Source organism: Zeus faber (genome assembly GCF_960531495.2).
Source record: "Zeus faber genome assembly, chromosome: 2".
NCBI classification, from domain to species: domain Eukaryota; kingdom Metazoa; phylum Chordata; class Actinopteri; order Zeiformes; family Zeidae; genus Zeus; species Zeus faber.
In genome coordinates, this window is record NC_137189.1 from 2,887,972 (window position 1) to 2,909,731 (window position 21,760).

Sequence of the window (21,760 nt, forward strand, 5' to 3'; positions counted from 1 at the left end):
TTTATCAAATGATGCGTTCCAGGTCCGCTAACCTCATCTGCTCTTTCCCTGCTGATCTGCTGTTGCTGTTGTGGTGCGTTACATACTTTCCATTAGCTATGAAAGGCGATATGGTACAAAGAACAATATCTTGTGGGAGGAGAGTACTTTTGGATTTGGACATCAGGATATCGCTGCCAAAACGTAGATTAGAATGGTTAATAATAACAACTATTGTCCAGAACTGCAGAGAAGACGAGGGAATGAAAATTACCAGACATGAATTATTACTTGAACGCATCATCATCGAATCGACAATGATATATGATGACCGACAAATGATTGTTGTCGAAATACAATGCACCGTGAACTCAGGGATGAAAAGAGCTTCTGTGTACAATCTATGCCATTGTGAATTGCTTTGCAGAGACACATTCCACAGGTGAGGTAAAGGGAACAGCGTCATCTTCTGGTGGACACCATATATAAAGATTTGCTGCAGGATACTTTGGTATTTTTATTAGAAATACCATGATGTTTTATAAGGACTTTTATTAAAAAAGAAATTGCATAGCACCACATAGGGCAGTTACATTAGTTTTAGCTTACATCTGGTGGTCTAGATAAAATCATCCTCTCCTATTTATTTATTTATTTTTATTAAATTGATCGCAGACACAAAAATAATACAGGATGACAAAATTAATATATTGTCATCAAACCTAATGCCTCTATTCATGAATACTATGCACCTTGTCTCTCCTTAGGCCAGAGAGGACGTCATCACCCTGCTGAAATTGGAGCGGACCCCCCAGCCCCAGGTCCTGGAGGCCCACTACGGCTCTGCTGTGCCCACGAGGCCCCTGCATGCCCTGCAGAGAGACCGCCTGCTCACCAGCACTGCTAGCACCGAGGACGTGTACCAGACACCCATGGCGGAGGTGGGTGGAGACACAAGAAGCCATCTTAAAATAAAAATATGCTGGAGGGTACACTGCCTCGGCCTGTGTCTTATAATAGTTTACACTTCATTTTTTTGTCGGTGCATAAGTTGGATCTGCTAAGAAATATTAAAAACATATGTGGCATATGCTGATGATTTATGACAAGATGGAATTCATGAGACCTCACTTTCTTCTTTTTAAAATAAGGACATAAACCAGGGTTAGGGTTTTCTCAACCGGTTTCAGCCCATGGCCCCGTCTTTAGGTCCCAAACGTCTAGCGGTGACAGAAAACAGAGAGTGGGACAAATGTATCAATTTTTTCCACTTTTATTATTATTTTGAGGTAGCAGCACTAACTGTATGTGTTACAATTCCCATCTGGGCCAATAAGCAATAGTATGAATCTTTTTCACTATACGTTCAAAACTCACTGTGCACTACCAGTCAAGATGTTTATATATTCCATATTGCATATTAGGAAAGTGTCCTTTATAGAGGATGGAGGGAGCTCCAAATAGATTATACTGAAATTATGACAAATTTCAAACCAATTCAACAACTTTTTAAAATCAAAAACATATCAATATATCAGTCTTAGAAATGTCCTGTGACCCCATATTCATATGAAGTTACCCCACGAGGGGTCATGACCCCAAGGTTTAGAGTCTCTCCTCAAGATGATTTGCGTTGAATTTATTTATTATATTTATTATTATTATTATTATTGATATTATTATTATTATCACTTTATTTATTATATTAAGTTTAATACACCCAGATTATCTTTTCAGTTTCCATATTTTATTAAGACTCAGTGACCAGCCTGAAGTGGTAACAGAGTGTCCCCCTGGTCCTCAGCTGGACCGCCTGGAGGACCGGCAGCGGGACACCTACCGGCGGATGCTGGAGCAGCTGCTGCTGGCGGAGAAGTGCCACCGCCACACCGTCACCGAGCTGGACAGTGAGAAGAGGAAGCACTCTGACTTCATGAGCAAGAGCGACGACTTCACCAACCTCCTGGAGCAGGAGAGGGAGAGGTAAGAAAGAGAGAGAAAGAGAGGAGGGGGGGATGAATGAATGGATGCATGGCTAGATGGATGATGGATGATGGATAGATGGATGATGGATGGATGGATGGGTAGATGGACGAAAAGGCAAATGAACAAACCAACGAATGGATGAAGGAAGAATACAATTTTAATAGTTTCCTTCTATAAATACATTTCAGAATAAGGTGTATTATCGTGTTTTGGAATATTTAAGCAAACATTTTAATTTTAATTTCCAAACCATCAGTAAATCTCTAAAACCATGTAAAACACTCTTTGTTCCCCCAATTTAAAATAACAAAAATAAAATAACACATAATGTTGGGTCATATAAGAAAAAAATATAAATAAACATTGTGCATTATGTTCCTGAATTTTGTATGACAACATTTAAAGCATGGTTGTCTTGTTGTTATTAACCAGTTAATTGCTGCTCAGAGGCTGCAGATTCCTCTTCTCATGCAGTTCTCTCACGTCCCACAAAGAGCTTCTGTGAAACCAGGGGCCGAAGCAGCACGTGAGAACTGTGAGGTCCAGAGAGCCCAGCCAGCCAACTGTGAAAAATGCAACTGCAATTTTTTTATATAAAAAAATAAAAAGTGTAATCCCCGATGTGCAATGTACTAAGATACAGTATGTGCAATACACTTAGTACTCTGGTTCCTATTTATGGTGGGGTTTTTTTCTATATATTTTATATTGTTTATAGTATTTATCTTGATATGTTCTCTATTTTCTGCTGTCCCCTTTTTGCTGTGTGGGACTAATAAAGGTTTATCTTATCTTATCTTCTCTTTCAGACCCCCAGGGCCCCATCACACACACACACACACATACACACACATAGGATAAGGTAATAATATCCTGTTCATGTTACATCCAGGTCACAGTGTGATGTTATTATTCATGCTTTTGGGCATTATGAATGAAATGTCAACATCTAACCATCATTTACTCTTGTAGGTAACATAGTGATGAAAAGTTTGACTCTTTCCTGAGAGGTTGTCGTCGAGTCACTCGGTAAAAAGAGAGATTTTTGGTTCGACCCTTGGTACACTTGATTTAGTTGGTGAGCGAGGGAGGATCTCCAGAACTACGAACGAGAGTCAGAAGAGTCGATTCAGCTCTATTGAGTTACTCATTTAATTCTGTCACAGTTATTAATTTTGGTGGAATGCGAGGCATAAATCGGTCCCATTCACGACAAATGACAGCCAATTGCCTTGACCCTATTTTTCCCACATTTATTTAATCCCCAATAATTGTTTTCAGTTTGTGAGTTGATCTCTCACTTGCTCTCTCACCTACGGTGTTTCAGACCCCCGGGCCCCAACACACACACACACACACACACGCACACGCACACACACGGACATGCACACACACACACACACCAAGAAAGGTTTTTCAAGAGGCCCCTGGGGGCCCCAGCCAAGCGTCTGCCTCTGGGAAAAGCAGCAGTGAAAAAACCCAGTGAAAAAGTAAAAAACAATGGAAATGTCATCAAGGGACAGGTAGTATCATTAGTATCATTTACATGATAATTATGACATGATTTTATGAAATTGGATTGAAAAGTGATAACTCTACAAGTTAATTTGTCATATATAAATAATATATACTGTATATAAATAAAGAACATTTCAACTTCGCTGTAAATGAAGAGTATGTCTATTTTGGTGCTGAGACAGGTGGACACTATGTTTTATGGGATTTGGAGGGAATTATTTTGGATTTTTGAATTATTGTGCATAATATGCACAATAATCCAAAAAAAATCAGTATACTGTGTATGCATGTACCATATATTATATGGTACATGCATACACAGTATACTGTCTCTGTTATTCCGTTTTTTGGGATTTCGTAAGGATATACTTTTTGGAGATCTATTTCCATATGTACAGTATGTATATTTTCTCTTTTTTGATTTTTCTTTTGATTATTTGGATATACATTTCGTACATTTTCTGCACATCCATAGATGTAGATGTTTTTTTTCTACCTTTCAGATTACATATTATTTCTCTATATATTATTAGTTTCTATGTCTTATTTTTAATATTTCCTGACTGTCCAGACAGTTTTCTCTGGAGCCTGCCAATGAGCATTTCACTGCACCTAACACTTTGAATCTTCCATTTGAACTGTCAGCATCACTGTTACCGTTATAATGTGCAATGACCGCAACACAAATATACAAATCCAATCCAAAACACCGAAAATGTCTCCTCTCACATACAAACAATAGACATAACGTTTGGATATTAGATCATAAGCTGCTTCTATCCACCGAGGCTGCCATTTCTACCAGTGGTACACTGGCCCCACAAGGGTTAACAATAAAAGCGCAGGTGAAAAAGGTAGACTCCAACGACCGGTATGATGGTTTCACTGAGAATTTATGAGGCCCATAACAGCGCACAGATCCAGATGTTGATCTGAGAGAGCCCCAGAAACCTACCGAAACCTCCCACCTTAGACGTTTCTTCCTCGGAGAAGTGGCAAGTCTGGACAAAGCTGCAGGTCGCCGCCCAACTTCCATAAAGAGTTCTCCAAAACTTTCACGGAGGTTTTTAAAGCCCACGCCATCGTTATTGCAGAGACTGTATTCGATGATGACCTTTGAATCTCATTTTGGGATCTGTCCAAACGAATTCTATAGGATTCAAGCTATAGAATATACACAGTGTGACACAGGTGTAGATGATGGGTGGAAATGCATGAGAATTCCTTCCTGAAAAACATACTGTTTTTGCCTGTATTTCTGTGGTAGGAACATCAGATAAGACCCCGAGCTGGAGCAGGAAGGCAAGAGCGATAGAATGGAAGATAGGAGGTTGTGATTGCTCTATCAAGGCGTTGCTGAGGGTTTGTCAACACGCTCGTGGCTCCGACGCTGCCATGCACTGTCAAGAATGTTCAGACATTTTTGTTAGGATATTTCGGTTCACGTCACCGCTCGACCGCTTCTGCTCCGCGCATCAATACAAAGCTCTTTGTCAGGAGTTTGAACAGCAGAGGGGACGAGTTAGAAGGTTTTGGAATCTGGATGTCCTTTCCTGTAATGTCCTTTTTTTTTTACCATCATTTTTAATTCTGATGTCATGTTCATATGTTATTGTGATGCACGATTTTCAAACAGTTTGTTCGTAATGAACATATCTTTAAAATGACTCGGTATCTGGAGTCGTTCAATGAGAGAGCAAGTGAGAGATCAATTCGCAAATTGAAAACAATTATTGGCGATTTAATAAATGTAGGAAAAATAGGGTCAGGGCAATTGGCTGTCATTTTTCGTGAATGGGACCGATTTACGCTTCGCATTCCACCAAAATTAAAAACTGTGACAGAATTAAATGAGTAACTCGATAGAGCCAAATCAACTCTTCTGACTCGTTCGTCGTTTGGAGATCCTCCCTCGCTCACCAACCAAAGTGTACCAAGGGTCGAACCAAAAATCTCTCTTTTTACTGAGTGACTCGACGACAACCGAGTCTCAAGAAAGAGCCAAACTTATCATCACTATGTTACCTGCAAGAGAAAATGATGGTGAGATGTTGAAATTTCCTTCATAATGCCCAAAAGCATGAATAATAACATCACACCGTGACCTGGATGTAGCATGAACAGGATATTATTATGTGATATCCTGTGTGTGTGTGTGTGTGTGTGTGTGTGTGTGTGTGTGTGTGTGTCCCTCTCCCACATTACGGCCGCTACACCCATGTGCTTTCTTTGTGACAAATGAGACAAGATGATGGTCTTCAACTCTTAGATGTGGGATGTTTTGACCCTGGAGACATTAGAGTGAACGGTGGAGAAGTTAGAACAATCTGTGGAAAGCTGCGAGAGCCACATTTCAGCGTAATACACCTGCGTACAGACCAACTGGCACTAATGACGTGCGTGGTGCGTTGATACTGTTTCAAAAGGAAAACGAAAACTGTGCAGGAGATGACAAGTAGACCCGCAAAGTAGCTGGTCGGACCTGCTTTCTGTACACTGTAAAACTCACTTACCTGGCTGTAAAAGTCAGTCAGGCCGGTGGAATTAAGCTCAGAATGGCCCCAAGGAACAGCTGATTCGTGGAAAAATGCTGTTTTTATTTTGCCTTTTTTGAAGGATGGCTTGATGGGTATGTGTCCCTTCCCAGCCACACCACTGGTTGTAACGAAAAAAGGCTTGGTGAATTCCCGGCCGGGTCGTTGCAGTGATGCCTCCGGACACATAGGAGCTCAACTGGCTGCCCAAGTGCCCTTGAGCAGGTTGCTTAAATTGCTCAAATAATTTTCCAATATTGGGATATTGTGATTGTTCAGGGCGGCTCCCTGTGGAAAACAGTAGACACCGAACAACTTAGTTCTGCAAAATAGAAGGAAAAACAGACGTTTACGAGTGTGTTTTGGTTTAAATATCCATGATGGCAATATTTCAAGGAATATACATAAAATATGCTTATTGCTCAGACTCCCCCTGATGTGCAGATGTTTTGTGTGCCAGACCTTTTGCTGAAATAACCTTTTCTTTTTTACTTACCCCAATGCCCTACACCACCTCGCATGTTTTATCTTTTGTTCAATAACACATTCCTTTGGGCTGAAGTCACACTGGAGATTCAGGTGATTCTAGGAATGGGCCAGACCCCCCCCCCCCCAACCCAAAACACATGAGAGATGATGTAATTATTAAAAAAACCACTCAGAACGATTTGAGGGGTTTTTTTCTCTCTGTCTTAACATTGGCTTTTCTGTGAGATCTGGTGTTTGGGTTTATATAAATAGAGGTGATCAGATCAGATTTTTACCTTTTTATACAATTTTGCTTTTATTTACAGGGCAATAGCTGAGATAAAGTAGAAGGGAAAATCCTCTCAATCAAGGTGTGGCACGTCAACAATGCACTTTAAATAAATACGGTCTTGTCCTATGTATATTCCATTTTGTGCTGGTAAATATGACTGCTGTAGGTCTATGTGTGTTAAGGGGATACTCTTTTATAGTCTCAAGTTTCGTTTTTTGCCTATTTTACCAAGATTCATTTGAGAAGGACGATATCAATTCCTGCTCCTGTGAAATTGGAGAAATACTCTTCCCAGGCTTTCCAGGAGTTATTAAAGCGATGCATCATCTTCATGGGGAGTAAAAATAGAAACAAGATGTTATTTGTTTTAAATGCTGCTACATTCAGACTATTTTTGATGCATCAACCATTTATTATCCATCAAGTGTGCACCGCCTGTGCAACTCAACATGTTGGTTGGCTGTAGGGTTGCCAGTTTAGTTTGGTGCACTGCAGTTGGAAGTTGGCAGCCCCCAACTAACTTGGAGAGACGCTTCACAACTGATAATCGCGGATGGATGCATCCATGAACCAGCGTGACATGAGCTTCTAATATTATGCTCTGGGCTCTGCCTTTATACTTTCTGCTCGATCCCCGCTCTGATGGGGGAGGGTGTGTGTGTGGGGGGGGTGCTCTTGATCTGGTGGGTCTCAGCCTGGACCTGGAGACTTTCTGGAGAAACATCATGTGATGAATGATTCAGATTAACAGACACATAGGGTCAGGAATAAAGATTTTAGAATAAACATCACTCAATATTGATCCATAAAAGGTGAATTTTCTTATTTGGTGGTGCATTTGGAACACATTGTGAATGTCCGTCTTGGAGGCAATGGTTTAAATAGTAATTTCTGTGGCGTAATAATAGTCATGTAAGAAATGTGTGTTGCTCTAATGTTAAACTGTTATAAAAGAGGCTGCAAGCTTCTGCAGGAGCAATTTTTGGCATCTCCCGCAGCTTTTGTTGTGAGAAACCTGTTCTCTGGTCTTTCCAGAGTCATAATCTGACACAGATAATGCCTTGGCTTTGTGCAGCATTTATATCCTTCTGGTCGCTTTGCAGCACACAGAGGATTATAATGAGTGAGGCTGTGCAAGTCCGGCATTGTTCTCTCCAAAACAACCCCCCCCACCACCATCCATTGTCACCTTGTTTCTATGGAAACACTGCTGGTTGCAAGATGGACACACCGTGAGGACAATGAGGTCATCCCGTAGCAACTTTTTGAGAAAAGAATCCATGAAACACCACAAGTTTAGGCATATAAGTGCGATGTTTTTATATGCCTGATTAAATTCTGTGAGCTGTGACCCCTATGCCTCCCTTTCTTCCCCGGGGGAAGAACAAAGTGAGAAGGGCTCAGGGAGGAGTGCTAAAAGCCTTCCCCCTGGTCTAAACCCCTCCTCCGCCACCTCCAAACAAGGGCAGCACCATTCTGCACCGTGCATGGGGTGGATGACATCACTGGCTAGCGGAGCAATGCTCTTTTACACAGCGTTCACCTTTCATTGTCCACTGATGACATGTTTGGAATGTGATGGCTAATTCCCCATGGAGCGGGGGCCATCCTCCCTCCCTCTGACCCTGTTACAGTCATCAGACGCCTGGCTCCTGCACAGAACCACAAAACACACTTATATTATGGACAGGCATTCCGTGCATCCTGCAGCGTGGGTAAGTTTAGTGCAGTTTGGTGGAGTTTCGGGGGCGAGATTTCAGGACTTGGTTCAGTCTGGCAGCAATTACATGTACTTTCGTGGATGGGCTCTGTGTAGAAGTCATGGAAAATGTGTGTAGGACTAGAATATGCATTTATCTGGTTGTGCATGCTTCTTGTGAAGGGAGTTCTACTGCACAGTGACAGAGTGGGGGACTCCCGCAGAGATTAGTTAAACATCTACTGACAGTCTGTTAACTCGGGCAGGTGTAATTCTCCATCCTCGTTTGGCAGCTGTGTAACACTGTGCTGTTTTTTTAACATCTCTGTTCCATGTGATATTGTGTTCAGTAGAAATTCTGTACAAACACTTCAAGCTGTGGTGCCGTGATTGGTAAGTGAGAGCAACAATGAAGTCATGCACCTAAGCCTAAATTCTCCTGATCAGTCTTTATTTTACTCCAACACTATTTCTTCATTGCTCAGGACAGGATGGGGGAAGCTCTGCCAGAGAAAATCACATGAGTAGTCAGGCTCTAATCTGCCCATACGCTTTGTTCCATGACCCATGCCGGCGTCCACTGCTACCAGAGTGCATGAATCCAGAGGCTAATGTGCTCATTCTTGTCTTGTCAGGCTTGTCTAGAGAGACATGATTCGTGTCATGCTGGACTTGTTTACTTAAAGGTGACGTTTGCCACTAGTTTAGCTCAGAGATTCTCAGCTTTTTCATTTCAAGGACCCTCAACTTTATATGCGTAAGGCCATGGATTTTTATTATTAGATTTTGTCCAAACTTCCATATCTGTGTATACTATAGTTAGGGAGTGAACAGTCAAACTACAGTCCAACTGTCCTGACGTCTTATCAATGAAATAATGGTGAAGTTTACTGTAACTATTAATCGTTTTCTTCATAATATGATATGACTGAATTCTGTTAGAGTGCTAATCATTTTGAATTTACTAGATGCCATTAGAGGATGATGTTGTACAAGGATAATTGCCTATTTAAGAAAACCAATGTTTGTGTGACTGAAAAACTTTATAATGTTTTCGATTTCAATACCAGTTTGGTTTTGTGTTTTTGCTCTGTTGTCAGACTCAAAAGGTTGTTGGAGCAAGAAAAGGCCTATCAGGCTCATAAGGACAAAGAACACAACAAGAGGCTGGAGAGGTTGAGGGCGGAGCTTGTCAAACTCAAGTCCTTTGCTCTGATGTTGGTGGACGAGCGACAACTTCATATCGAGCAGATTGACCAGCAGAGCCAGAAGGTCCAGGATCTCACCCAGAAGCTGCAAGAGACCGAGCAGCGACTGGCAAACACAAGCAGCACCGCCCAGGAGGATGGCCACAAGGTCCTGAACCTGGAAGCTGAGCTGGATCACAGAGCAGGCAGGTTCGCCGCCGAACGCGAGGAGATGACCGCGAAGCTGGCCAACCAAGAGTCCCAGGGCCGGCAACTCAGGCTCAAGCTGACCAGCTTGGCGCGCAAGATCGAGGAGCTGGAGGACAGCAACAGACTATTGCAGAAATCAGAAGAGGACCTCCAGGAGCTGAGGGACAAGATCAGTAAAGGGGAGTGTGGGAACTCCACATTAACTACAGAACTGGAGAGCCTGCGGAAGAGAGTGCTGGAGATGGAGGGCAAGGACGAGGAGATATCCAAGACAGAATCTCAGTGCAGGGAGCTGAGGAAGAAGCTTCAAGATGAGGAGAACAACAGCAAGGAGCTGAGAATGGAGGTGGAAAAACTGCAGAAGAGAATGGTCCAACTGGAGAAACTTGAAAGTGCCTTCACCAAGAGCAAAACGGAGTGTTCTCAGCTTCATATAAACCTGGATAGAGAGAGATGTGTGGTGAGGGATCTGGCTGGTGAGCTGGAAACAGTGAAGAATCGTGTGAAAGAGCTACAGTCCTCTGAGTCAAAGTTTGAAAGGACTGAGATGGTCCTGAAAGATGACCTTATGAAACTTAAGTCGCTCACGGTTATACTTGTGGATGAAAGACAGAACACTGCAGAGAGACTGAAACAGGAAGAACAAAAAAGTGATGAACTAAATCAAATGTTTAAAGCCGAGCAGGGTAAGGTTACGGAGGTCACAGGGAAGTTGATAGAGGAGAGCAAAAAGCTCCTCAAACTCAAGTCAGAAATGGAAGTGAAAGTGACGACCCTCACTAAAGAGAAAGATGAACTGAAAACTAAACTGGCAAGTGAGGAAGAGAAGTGCATGGAGCTAAACTCCAAGGTAGTCGTGATGAAAACTAGGATGGATGGACGAGAGGAGGCGGAAAGAGAATCGTCCAGAAAACAAGACAACAAGGAAAACAACAATCACCAAGATGAAGACAACAAAGTACGGGAACTCACACTGGAGGTTGAGAGGCTGAAAAACCGCCTGAAACAACTGGAGGTGGTAGAGGGGGATTTAATGAAGACTGAGGATGAGTATGACCTAATGGAGAAGAAATTCAGAACAGAGCAGGACAAAGCAAATGCCCTCGCTCAGATGCTGGAGGAAATGAAAAGTCAGATTGCCAGGAACAAGGCCATAGAAAGAGGTGAGATGGTCAGCCCAGAGGCCAAGCTCAGGATCCGCTGCAAAATGGAGGAGGCCAAAACCAGAGAGCTACAGACGGACGTCCACGCCCTGAAGGAGAAGATCCACGAACTGATGAACAAGGAGGACCAGCTTTCCCAGCTACAGGTGGATTACTCTGTTCTACAGCAGAGGTTTGTTGAGGAAGAGGAGAAGAGGGAAAGTATGAGCCAGGAGGTCTCCAACCTCACCAAAGAGCTGGAGACCACCAAGCGCTACAGCCGGGCTCTGAGGCCCTGTATGAACGGCAGGAGGATGGTGGATGTGCCACTCACCTCCACCGCCGTGCAAACAGACGTATTGTGCAGCTACCCCGCAGAGGAGGAGACGCCAGCAGTCTTCATCAGAAAGTCTGTCCTGGAGGAGAACCATCTCATGAGCAACCTGAGACAGCAGGGTCTCAAGAAACCTACCGTTCTGGAACGCTACCCACCGGCAGCATCAGAACTCGTGGGAAGAAAATCCTGGATCCCCTGGATGAAAAAGACAGAGGTGGTCACAGTTTCTCAGACCTCTCCGGAGAATATGGCGACTCAGATCAATGGTAGGTTGTTACTTCAGCCCCCTGAATTGACCGCAGCCCAAAAAACAGGTCAGCCACTGCGCATACGTGTCACCCCTGATCATGAGAACAGCACAGCGACCCTGGAAATCACAAGCCCTCGAGCTGAGGACTTCTTCTCCAGCACCACCATCATCCCCACGCTGGGGCTGCAGAAACCTTGCATCACGATTGTCCCAAAGCCCACCACGGTCACCTCAAAGACCAAGGCCGGCGGGGAGAGGATGAGAGGACCGGATCGAGCCAAATCTCCTGTAACTATTACCACCATCTCCAGGGCCAAGTCTCCGGACAAGAGCAAGAGCTCCAGATCAGACAGCCCTCAGTCTCCTGTGTCCATCATCACAGTCAGCACGACTCCAGTGGTTGGGGCTTCTGCCTTTCTCAAGTCCCAGGAAGTGGCCGCTGGCCACACTGTGTTGAAGGTGACCCCAGAAAAACAAGCCGTGCCCACTCCAGGCAAGAAATACAACTCCAATGCTAACATCATCACCACAGAGGACAACAAGATCCACATCCATTTGGGCCCACAGTTCAAGAGGCCTTCTGAGGGCTGCAGTTGTCCCAGCATGACCATCAGGCCCGTGGGTGTGTCCCCGGAGATCAAGGAGATCGCCAGGGGCACCGTGCTCCGCTCCCCGCGCCAGTCGAACACCACAGCAGGGAAGAGCGCTCCCAGCAAAATGACAAGCAGCATCACAATCACACCCATCACTTCCACAGCCTCCAGGGCAACACAGTCAGTGGTAAGCATATCACATATCAAGATGTCCAATGCCTTCTGACTGTGTGCGACACTGTGATTTTTTTCTGTGGATTCCTTTGCTTCTCTTATCGATCACATGTTACCTCATAAACTGTGAAGCGCACATCAATTTTGTCGATTTCTTTATGACCTAGTGTGGTATCTGAACAACTTCTAATCTCTTACATTGCAGTTGCTTCTGAAATGTTTCAAAATTATATCAGGTGGTGTGGGCTCCCTAGATAGCACTCTCTCTAGGTATAAAACTGCAAATATATCTGACAAGTGAGCCGTACTAACAATGGAATGATGTGACACGCATTCGATTCCACTGGGGAGAGACTTTTTGGATGGACTTCTGTTGAAGCACACATTACTACCACCGACTGTCCCATTCCTCCCTTTCAAATGTAACATGGGCAAGAGATGGGCAATTTGGATGACTGACAATCCCTATTCCTAGTCAACCCCAATTAAACAGTGTTTCTCTTTCATTTACACACAATGATGTTTCAAGTGAACAGTGATATCTACAATGTCAGCCACAGGCTCTTTGTGTTACTGTTATATGACAAACATGTCTCAAATCTCTCTCTGTGTCCTTCTGTTTGTGTTGTTTGTCATGTGTTCCAAGCTCGATCCGGATGTGCAGTCACCTAGGGCCTCCGCCTCTCGGATCCCGATGTCAAAAGGTATGAAAACGGGTACCAAAGTGCCGGTGCTGGGCGTCTCCACGGTGACCAAGGTGGAGTCGCGGGCAGAGAGCCAGTCGATGAAGATCGAACTGAGGAAGTTGGCAGTGTCCGTCCCCTCCACCGGAGGGAAGAACTAAGAGCTTGCGGGGCTCAGTGCAGACGACGGCGACGCAATCGCCCCAAAAACCTTCGCCAAACTTCGTTTGGCACGACAAACTCAAACGGAACGTTTATCACATTCATTCATTTCAGTTTGTAATTTCATGTTTCCAAAAGCTATATCCATATTCTCAAGCTGCGTTCTGATTGTTTATTTCATACATGATGCCTTATGGACTTTGCATGTTTTGATGTGATTGAAAGCACTGCCTATTCTGACTGGATCGTACTGTATGTTAAACTGAAAGCGGCTGCCATTGCTATTTGTGTGTGTGCGTGTGTGTGTGTATATATATATACATATATATACACACACACACACACACACACACACACACACACACAGTATACTGTTTATGTATGTATGTACACTTCATGTGATTTGTGTTAACTTCCGCTCTGCTTCCAGAGGTTTCCTATTTCTGAAACACCATCAACTTTGTGTGAAGAATGAATGTGACTTGCACTTGTGAGGGGCACCAATAATAAAAAAATATTTATCTCCAAACAGTGTGTGACCCATGGAAGCGCTTCGCACGCCTTTCGGCTTTCGCGTCGGTTTTTGTGTGAGCTTCAACAGAGCCTGGCGTCAGTGAGGAAAATCTCAATGTCGATAAGCTCAACGTGTAAGTGTATACACTTTTCACAAGAAAATAAAAATAAAAATCACTGCAATAATGTAGTTGCAGAGACCTTTTTTTAGCAGCACGACAGAGTAGGGACAGCAGGACAAGTCTTTGTAGTGTCGTTTTTTGATGAATTTGATGTGTTGATGAAGAAGAGTGACCGCTGACACTGACTTGAGTAAAATAATAAATTTATTACAAAAGAACAGCATCCGACCAGACTTGCCATGGACGTCTAGGAGATAACCGAGCTGGATGGATTATCTGCCGGATGCAACTCGGGCGGGTGCTTTTGTGCTTGCCCAAACACAATGTTGACCATTTGGTTCCCCTACAAAGGTCACAGGTCACATTTCACCTCCCCTATCACCTGGACCCCTGGTGATGTGCTCTCTCTCTCGGGACCCCTGCAATTTCTCTTAGTAATTATCTTATACGGGGCTGTCTTGGGGCGCCACACATTCCAAGACACCTCAGTAGCTCCCTCTAAAGGACAAATCAGGAAGTCTGTTTCTGTAAGACCCAATGACAAAATGTTAAGTAAATAATATAATCACTATATTAATATATATGTATGTATATATGTATGTGTATTTATGTATATATATGTATATATGTATATCTATATAAATAACACGTCTCATATATATCAATAAAATGTCAGACAAAAACATGGGACTCATGACATTTAGGGGATTGCCATTCAAATCCAGCACTGTGTGAATATTGATACCAAGCTCTGTCATTCTAATCATATGATTACCATGGGACACATGACATTATCTGAGGCTGTAGCGAGGTGGAACAACGGATTTAATGCCAAATGAAAGGAGCAAATGGAGGAGCAATAGTGTGGAGCAAAACAGGATCCGGCCGCATCTCGTCGCTCTCCGGATTAGCATCTGGAAATCAGGAGGGCCGGCAGACATTTTGGAAAATCAAATCTTAACCGCTGAATGGAAACAATAGAGTCAGGTCTGAGCAGTTTATTGTTTTTTTTTTTTAATTTGTGCTCTGTCCCTTTTACCACATTCATTTTAAACTAGTTTTTCCTCGTTTTTCCTCTGCACCGGCACTAGCTTCGCTTTGTCACTACTCCATTGCCTTTGCTGAAAAATTATAGTTTTTCGAGTATTTCGGGAGTTTGACGACACGGGGGGAAAATCCAAATCAGGACCTGACTTCCAATACTCATTGGTCTTAGTGAGAGACCAATGAGTGCCGGGAATATTAAACCCAACAAATATAGAACGTGTCCTTAAGCAGTTCCTCCCTGTCATCTCATGCATCCCCAAAATGCCTGCTGATGTTAGAAGCCTCTCTTTGGCAGTTGTCCTGCAGCTTCAGCAGACAGGGCTCAAGCATCTACATGCACTTTCTCATCAAATCTGTCACCCACTCACCACCATTTACAGGCTTTGAATTAATTTATTTCCGAAATATTAATGACCATCAACTTTGTGAAAGCTTTAAGTAAAGTTTTCTTTTAATTGACTGCTGTGCGCACATGTTTGAGTCATATCATTAAATTAAATCTATTGTTCTCTCCCTAAAATGTCGGAAAGTCTTAAAAAAATCAACTTGAATTATTTAGTGACAACCATTGCAATAGTTGACACACTTTCGCAAACTGCAGAAAGTAACTTTGGATAATGATAATTACACCTATTGCTTGGGTAAATTAGATGTATCGCTTCGGTGAGCTATGCTTACTTACTTAGGGTGTTTTTGTTTTGTTTTATTTATTGACTTTTTTTAATACTGAACTCCTCAAAAAGGTTTGCCAACCGCCATAGAACTCAACAAAGAAGAGGCTGTGTGTGACGTCATCGCCTGTCTATAAACTTCTGGGGTGAACGGCTGCAGCTAGCCAGCTAGCTAGCTGCGGAGCTAGCTCGGTTACGCCTCGGGTCGAGCTAAATGGAATAAAAACAACAACTAACACGGGTGCCTCAATTGTCAAAGCACCCGTGTTGAATTTATTCCCCATCCGGGCGCGGTTCAGTTCAAGTCAGGGCAAGGGGAGCTAACGTGAAAGCTAACCGATTAGCATCCATGATGGCGTCCCACTACAGCGCAAAGCAGGAGGACGGGCACATCACCGTGTCCGGGCCCGATGGCGCGACGCTGAAGAGCAAGAAGCCGGAAAACACGGCGTTCAAGCAGCAGAGGCTGCCCGCGTGGCAGCCCATCCTGACCGCCGGCACCGTGCTGCCCACCTTCTTCGTTATCGGACTGATCTTTATCCCCATCGGCATCGGCCTGTACGTCACGTCCAACAACATCAAGGAGTTCGAGGTAAAATGCAGGATAAACGTCGCACCTAGACTCATTAAACATTCACCTTGAGCAGCCGTTGCACAGTTCACTACTGGTTCCATGTCTGGTTCGAACCAATGATGTATTCTACATCCTATGTTCCAGCTTGATTACACGGGGACCGACATGTCCGATCCTTGCTTCAACTGCTCCCAGAACTTCAGCTGGAACTCCACCAGGCCCTGTACCTGCACCTTACCCTTCTACCTAGAGCAGCCCTATGAGGTCATGGATTTATAAACACTTTCCCAATAATAATGTATCCAATGGAGGCGTGGTTGACCCATTGACCGGTTGGCCGATTCATTTTACGTTTTGAGATCATCTTCGCTTAAGAGGCCGATAAACAAAAAATGTCTGCAGACTAGTGTTGTCAAAACATCTTTTTTTCCTCTACATGTAGATTCTGAATATTTTATATGTTTAAATAGCATTTTCCACACTATGGATATAGGATATATAGCAGCTGCTTCCTCTCTGCCATCAAGTCAAAGTCTCCTCTCACTCACTCGCTGTCTTCTGTCTCATTCTCTCCGGTTTATTATGATAGCACAGCAGGGGTGCTGTTTTGAAATACTTGGCACATGAGGCAAAACAAACATAACTGATAATTCAAGTGCAGTTTTTTTCTCCTCCAGACAGTGCTGCGCCGTGTGTTCCTGTTTTTGTGTGTTCATTTTGGATCTATTCATTTTTGTGTGTTTCCTACTTGTATGAAGCATAGATTTTAAACACAACTGAGTTAAGGGACTGTCCTGTTCCGTCCCTCTACAAACAAGAACCCTTGGTCCCGTGCCGCTTTACACCGTCTTTCCGTTGCTATGGGACTTCATTTAGTAAAAACTGGATGTTTCAAATAATAAATCCTGCATTCTATAACAGGAAGACTCTGTATTTCCTTCACACTTTCATGTGATGCCCTTTATGATTATTGTTTATTTGATATCGTTTTATAATTATTTATTTTTCATTCACAAAGTTTAGTTTTTTGATTACCTGTGGACATTCATTTAGTTGATACATTTTATTTAAAATCAGTGAACTGCAGAGTCAATGCAGGCAATAACATTAGTGTTAAATGTTAATTTTAGTTAAGAAATGTGTCATTTGTTATTATTATTAAATTGTATCAGTATTTATCAGATGCAAAAAACAAACCAACAACATAATAGCTGCATTACATATAGGCCACTGGCCGCCCCGCTCTTGAAATATCAGCATCGGCTGTTCACAAACCCATATCAGTCGACCACTTCCATGGATAGTGTTATTCAGATTTTAAACGTGGTTTTGATACTTATTTGATTGTTCAACAGAGCAACGTCTTCATGTATTACGGCCTCTCCAACTTCTACCAAAATCACAGGCGCTACGTCAAGTCCAGAGATGACAGTCAGCTGAATGGAGACATCACTTCTCTTACCGTACGTGGCACAGCACTGTGTCGTTTATCATGATGGCTCCCTGATGTGTTTTTGACAAGTATTTAGTCAGCGTCTCCCTCTGCTGCTTCACAGAAACCCAGTAAGGAGTGTGAGCCGTACGCACAAAGTGAAAATAAGCCGATAGCACCATGCGGGGCCATTGCCAACAGCATGTTTAACGGTGGGCCAATGTTCTCCTGCAGCGTCTGGATGAGAGGAAGTTCACGAGCCGTGCGGTTGGGGAGCGGCCCTTAATTGTCCTCCTCTCCCGTCCTGCAGACACCCTGGAGCTGTTTTACATCGACCCTAATGGCACCAGAATCCAGATTCTACTAACGAAGAGGGGCATTGCGTGGTGGACGGACAAGCATGTGAAATTTAGAAACCCGGGAGACAACAACCCAAACCTCACAGCTGTTTTCCAAGGTAAAATCCACGGCGGTGAAATACATGTATTGCAGTTTGTCATCAGTGCAGTGATGCATATACATTGTATATATTCATATTCATTCATATTCAGTTCTGCAGTCTGTTTTGAGAGCCTGCATTTCGACATCCTCTGTATCATGGTCAGTTTGTGCAATGAGCAAATAGAATTGTACCTTTTTAATCCAGGCACTATTAAGCCAGTCAACTGGCAGAGACCTGTGTACGAACTGGACACAGACTCTGAAAATAGCGGCTTCATCAATGAGGACTTCATCGTGTGGATGAGAACCGCGGCCCTGCCGACGTTTCGCAAGCTTTACGGCGTCATCCAGAAGAAGAGCAACCTGACTCCCACCCTCCCCCGGGGCAACTACACCCTGGAGGTGGCCTACAGTATCCTTCACTGTAATAGATCGTTCCTCCTGTACCAGTCCAGGGTGTGCGGTCGGTAGGGAAGTTGGCTGCAGTTGAGTAATATTTCTCTACATCCTGCTTATTGCAGCAACACCATCAGTGTGATGGCTTCCAATAGACAGGCTGAAACTAGCTACAGGGCAGAGAACCTGGTGTTGCGGTTCATGGGTTCCCAAACTGGGATCCTCAAAGGAATTGCACAATATTAATTTTGTTGTTTTCCTTTTTTTTTTTTTTACAAATGTGTACACTAAAACTCACTAATAATATTTTATTGACATTAAGACTTTTTGACAACAAGGTGTAAGTTACATGTTTAAAAGGTACAATATTCAATTTCTGCTTCTAGGGGTCTCTCATTCAAAACAATACCAAAAGACTCAGTTTGATCATGTTGTGAAATAGCGTGGGATCATGGGAGTCTCACTCCATGTCAGAACACACAGCAATAAATAATCATGCTCCATCAAACAATAGGTAGTAGAATTATAGTAGAGCAATACAAACAATAGTACAATACAGTGGCTAGCTAACGTTAGCTACTTCGTCGAGTCCCTTCCTCACTCCCTGAAGTATCATCCGGTCTTCCTCGTGTTTCCCCGGAACTTAAAGCAAGTAGAGGGGTACAGGGCATATGACGCCATTGACAGACAAACTAATCTCTGAACTAAACAGACCGTTACCTATATTAAATTTACAGATTTCTCTGGGTTTGAAAAGTGTTGGAAAATTTTGGGATAATGTAAGTACACAAACTCAACAAAATATATAACATAGGTCGAGTAGTTGTCTTAAGAATTTCTAATGCAGAAAGGTTACATATTGTACCTTTAACCACATGGAAGTTTGTTATAGCCAGATAAAGTGTGTGCACCTTTTTTGGCTGGGGTCTTCAGCCAGAGTCTGCCGTAATAGCCTTCCATTAAGAAGTAGGGGCCCCTGTTTAATTGTACATAGAAGCAATGTTCCAGTTTACATTATAACCCCAGGATCCCTCTCTGTGGTTCAGAGTTTTCTGTTATTGGTTTATTTTTCCTCCTTAATGAATTGAACCCAGACTACCCTGTTCGCAGCTTTGATGGCAGGAAGCGCATGATCCTGAGTACCATATCCTGGATGGGGGGGAAAAACCCCTTCCTGGGCATCGCCTACATCACCGTGGGCTCCATCTGCTTCTTTCTGGGCGTTGTCCTGCTCATCATAAACCACAAATACGGCAGCTGCAACAACACTGCTGACATCTCAAACTAAGACACGGGCAGCGTTCCAGGCCACCTTCACTACGCCCAGAGAGGGACGGAGTAGTCGTGCGATGGCCCAGCGTCTCAAGTTGGGAAACAAAACTTTTTTTATTCAACAGTCACAATTGTGATCCACTTTAGGGGTGTCACGATCAAGAAATTTTAGTTGAGAATGAATTGCCATACTTGGCCATTAATTGCCATAGTGATTAATTATTGAATGGTCTTTTATGCCACTATAATAATGACTTGAAATACAACTTATAGTGTGACACATGTCTACCTACTGCAGAAGAGATGTTTACTGGCATCGAAGATTAGAAAATAACAATTTGCATTGAATTTTCGTCAACTGTGAACCGATGGAAATCATCTCATTCGTGTTCTATCTTTTGTCACATTTGTAAAAATGTTTTTTAAAAATTGGTTGGAAAAATATGATGTGGAGATTGCGGTCTGCTCAAACCATTGAGCTCCACCCATAATGCAGTAATTGTGACGAGGCTTTAATCCACTTATACTGTTCGAGCAGATGATGTAAGTTTGAAATGAGGAAAGAAAATCGATGTGATCAGGACTCAAAATACTAGATTTTATACTTTACGTCTGTTTGACAGGTTCAGCCGAGGCTCCTACATATGTACGGGAAAGTGCATAAAAGACATTTTGTTGAATTGCTTTGAGTCGAAAAAGGAGGAGACCTACCTGACGGTCCTGTTTCAGTAACCGAATAAAACAAATGACTAAAATCAAAATTAATTTTGGTGTACAATAACTTAAGAATTTTTTTTAAGCTGTAAAAAAATGAATATAATATTTTGGGTACCGACGCCTCTAACATCCAGGCTGTCTTGAGGGTGAAAGAGTTTGTCCATGCATTGCATGGATGGTTCTGAGCCTCCCGCTTACTTGTTCCAATAGTTAAAAAAAAATGTGAAACCTTGTCTTTACTTTTGTAATATATTTGTAAAGTGTCTCTGCTCATGCTTCCTGAGTTAACATCATGTTGTCTAAATATTTACCGATGGTAGGATTATGTGATGTACAAAGTACTAAAAAACATTTTTAATGTGATGAACCATATTGCTTACTTGTAATTAGGCGTGTGCTCGAATCCCGATGTCTTTTACACTACAGCTGTTCTGAAGAGTATATTATTATTTACTGCTTGAAGCGATTAAAAGAGATTGTTCTATCGATGCACCGTTTTGTTTGTCCCTTTCACACGAGCCCAGAACCCAGACTGCATGTCCTTGTGGTGTGGAAAACATTCTGGATTTCTTTGAGAAGTACGTACAATGGTCGTAAGTTTAAAAAGAGAAATATTTAGATATTGAGGATTGCACGGGTATGATGAAGATAACGCTTTATTGGGGAGAAGCATTTGCAAGGTCAGTGAATGAAGAAATAGGACCTTCAGTAATTACCACAATAATACTTGGGTGGAAACTACTACTTTTTCTTTCGGCTGCTCCCGTTAACGGTCGCCACAGCGGATCATCTGTCTCCAATACCTTCTGTTCTGCGCATCTTCCTCCTTTACACGAACCGCCTGGATGTCCTCCCACACCACATCCATAAACCTTCTCTTTAGCCAGGCGATAGTTGCGCCGCCCCTTGCGGTCGCCTGCGCCCGTGCTCCGTGTGGACTTCGCACATTTTAGTATTTTTTCCCATTTTTTATAACAATGCCGTGATCGGGCGTGGATATGAAAACTTCCCTGAAAGAACAACTTTGGGACTTTTTACCCGTAGAACTAGAGTGGCCGAGTGAGATTCCACACGCCAACACTCTTAATAACAAGAACAACAAAAATGGAGCCGCTGTTCCATGAGTGGGCCCCCGGAGAACGCACCGTGGTAAACGAGGCGGCATTCGTGTCAGAATGAGGACGCAACCTTACCGTCCACCTCTGCCAAGCATCCTTCTTACCAACGTTCAGTCTCTGGAGAACAAGATGGATGAAGTTCGGGCGAAGATTACATTCCAAAGGGATACGAGAAACTGTTGTGTCCTCTGCCTAACGGAGACATGGTTGAACCCGGTGCCAGACCACTCCATACGTCCAGCC

At 43.1% G+C, this 21,760-nt stretch overlaps 2 protein-coding genes across 5 annotated transcripts in view; both read left to right on the forward strand.

The window, feature by feature from the left end:
• filip1b (filamin A interacting protein 1b) overlaps window positions 1-13,706 on the forward strand; it is a 36,772-nt gene extending 23,066 nt beyond the window's left edge. For all 3 annotated transcript variants that reach the window (XM_080024493.1, XM_080024492.1, XM_080024491.1), the window contains 4 exons: window positions 747-920; window positions 1,784-1,962; window positions 9,577-12,382; window positions 13,016-13,706. In XM_080024493.1, the coding sequence (XP_079880619.1) occupies window positions 747-920; window positions 1,784-1,962; window positions 9,577-12,382; window positions 13,016-13,213 (3,357 nt within the window). In that variant the 3' untranslated portion in view covers window positions 13,214-13,706. The remainder of the gene's footprint in view (window positions 1-746; window positions 921-1,783; window positions 1,963-9,576; window positions 12,383-13,015) is intronic.
• A 2,002-nt stretch (window positions 13,707-15,708) lies between these two features.
• On the forward strand, window positions 15,709-20,888 carry LOC307227525 (cell cycle control protein 50A-like). 2 transcript variants are annotated; one of them, XM_079996877.1, is made up of 7 exons: window positions 15,709-16,159; window positions 16,286-16,405; window positions 17,497-17,604; window positions 17,698-17,785; window positions 17,884-18,030; window positions 18,220-18,426; window positions 19,505-20,888. In XM_079996877.1, the coding sequence occupies exons 1-7, from the start codon at window positions 15,917-15,919 to the stop codon at window positions 19,696-19,698; spliced, it is 1,107 nt and encodes a 368-aa protein (XP_079853003.1). In that variant the 5' UTR covers window positions 15,709-15,916; the 3' UTR covers window positions 19,699-20,888. The 2 variants fall into 2 exon arrangements, with proteins under 2 accessions (XP_079853003.1, XP_079853004.1); XM_079996878.1 differs by lacking the exon at window positions 16,286-16,405.
• Window positions 20,889-21,760: the final 872 nt, after the last annotated feature.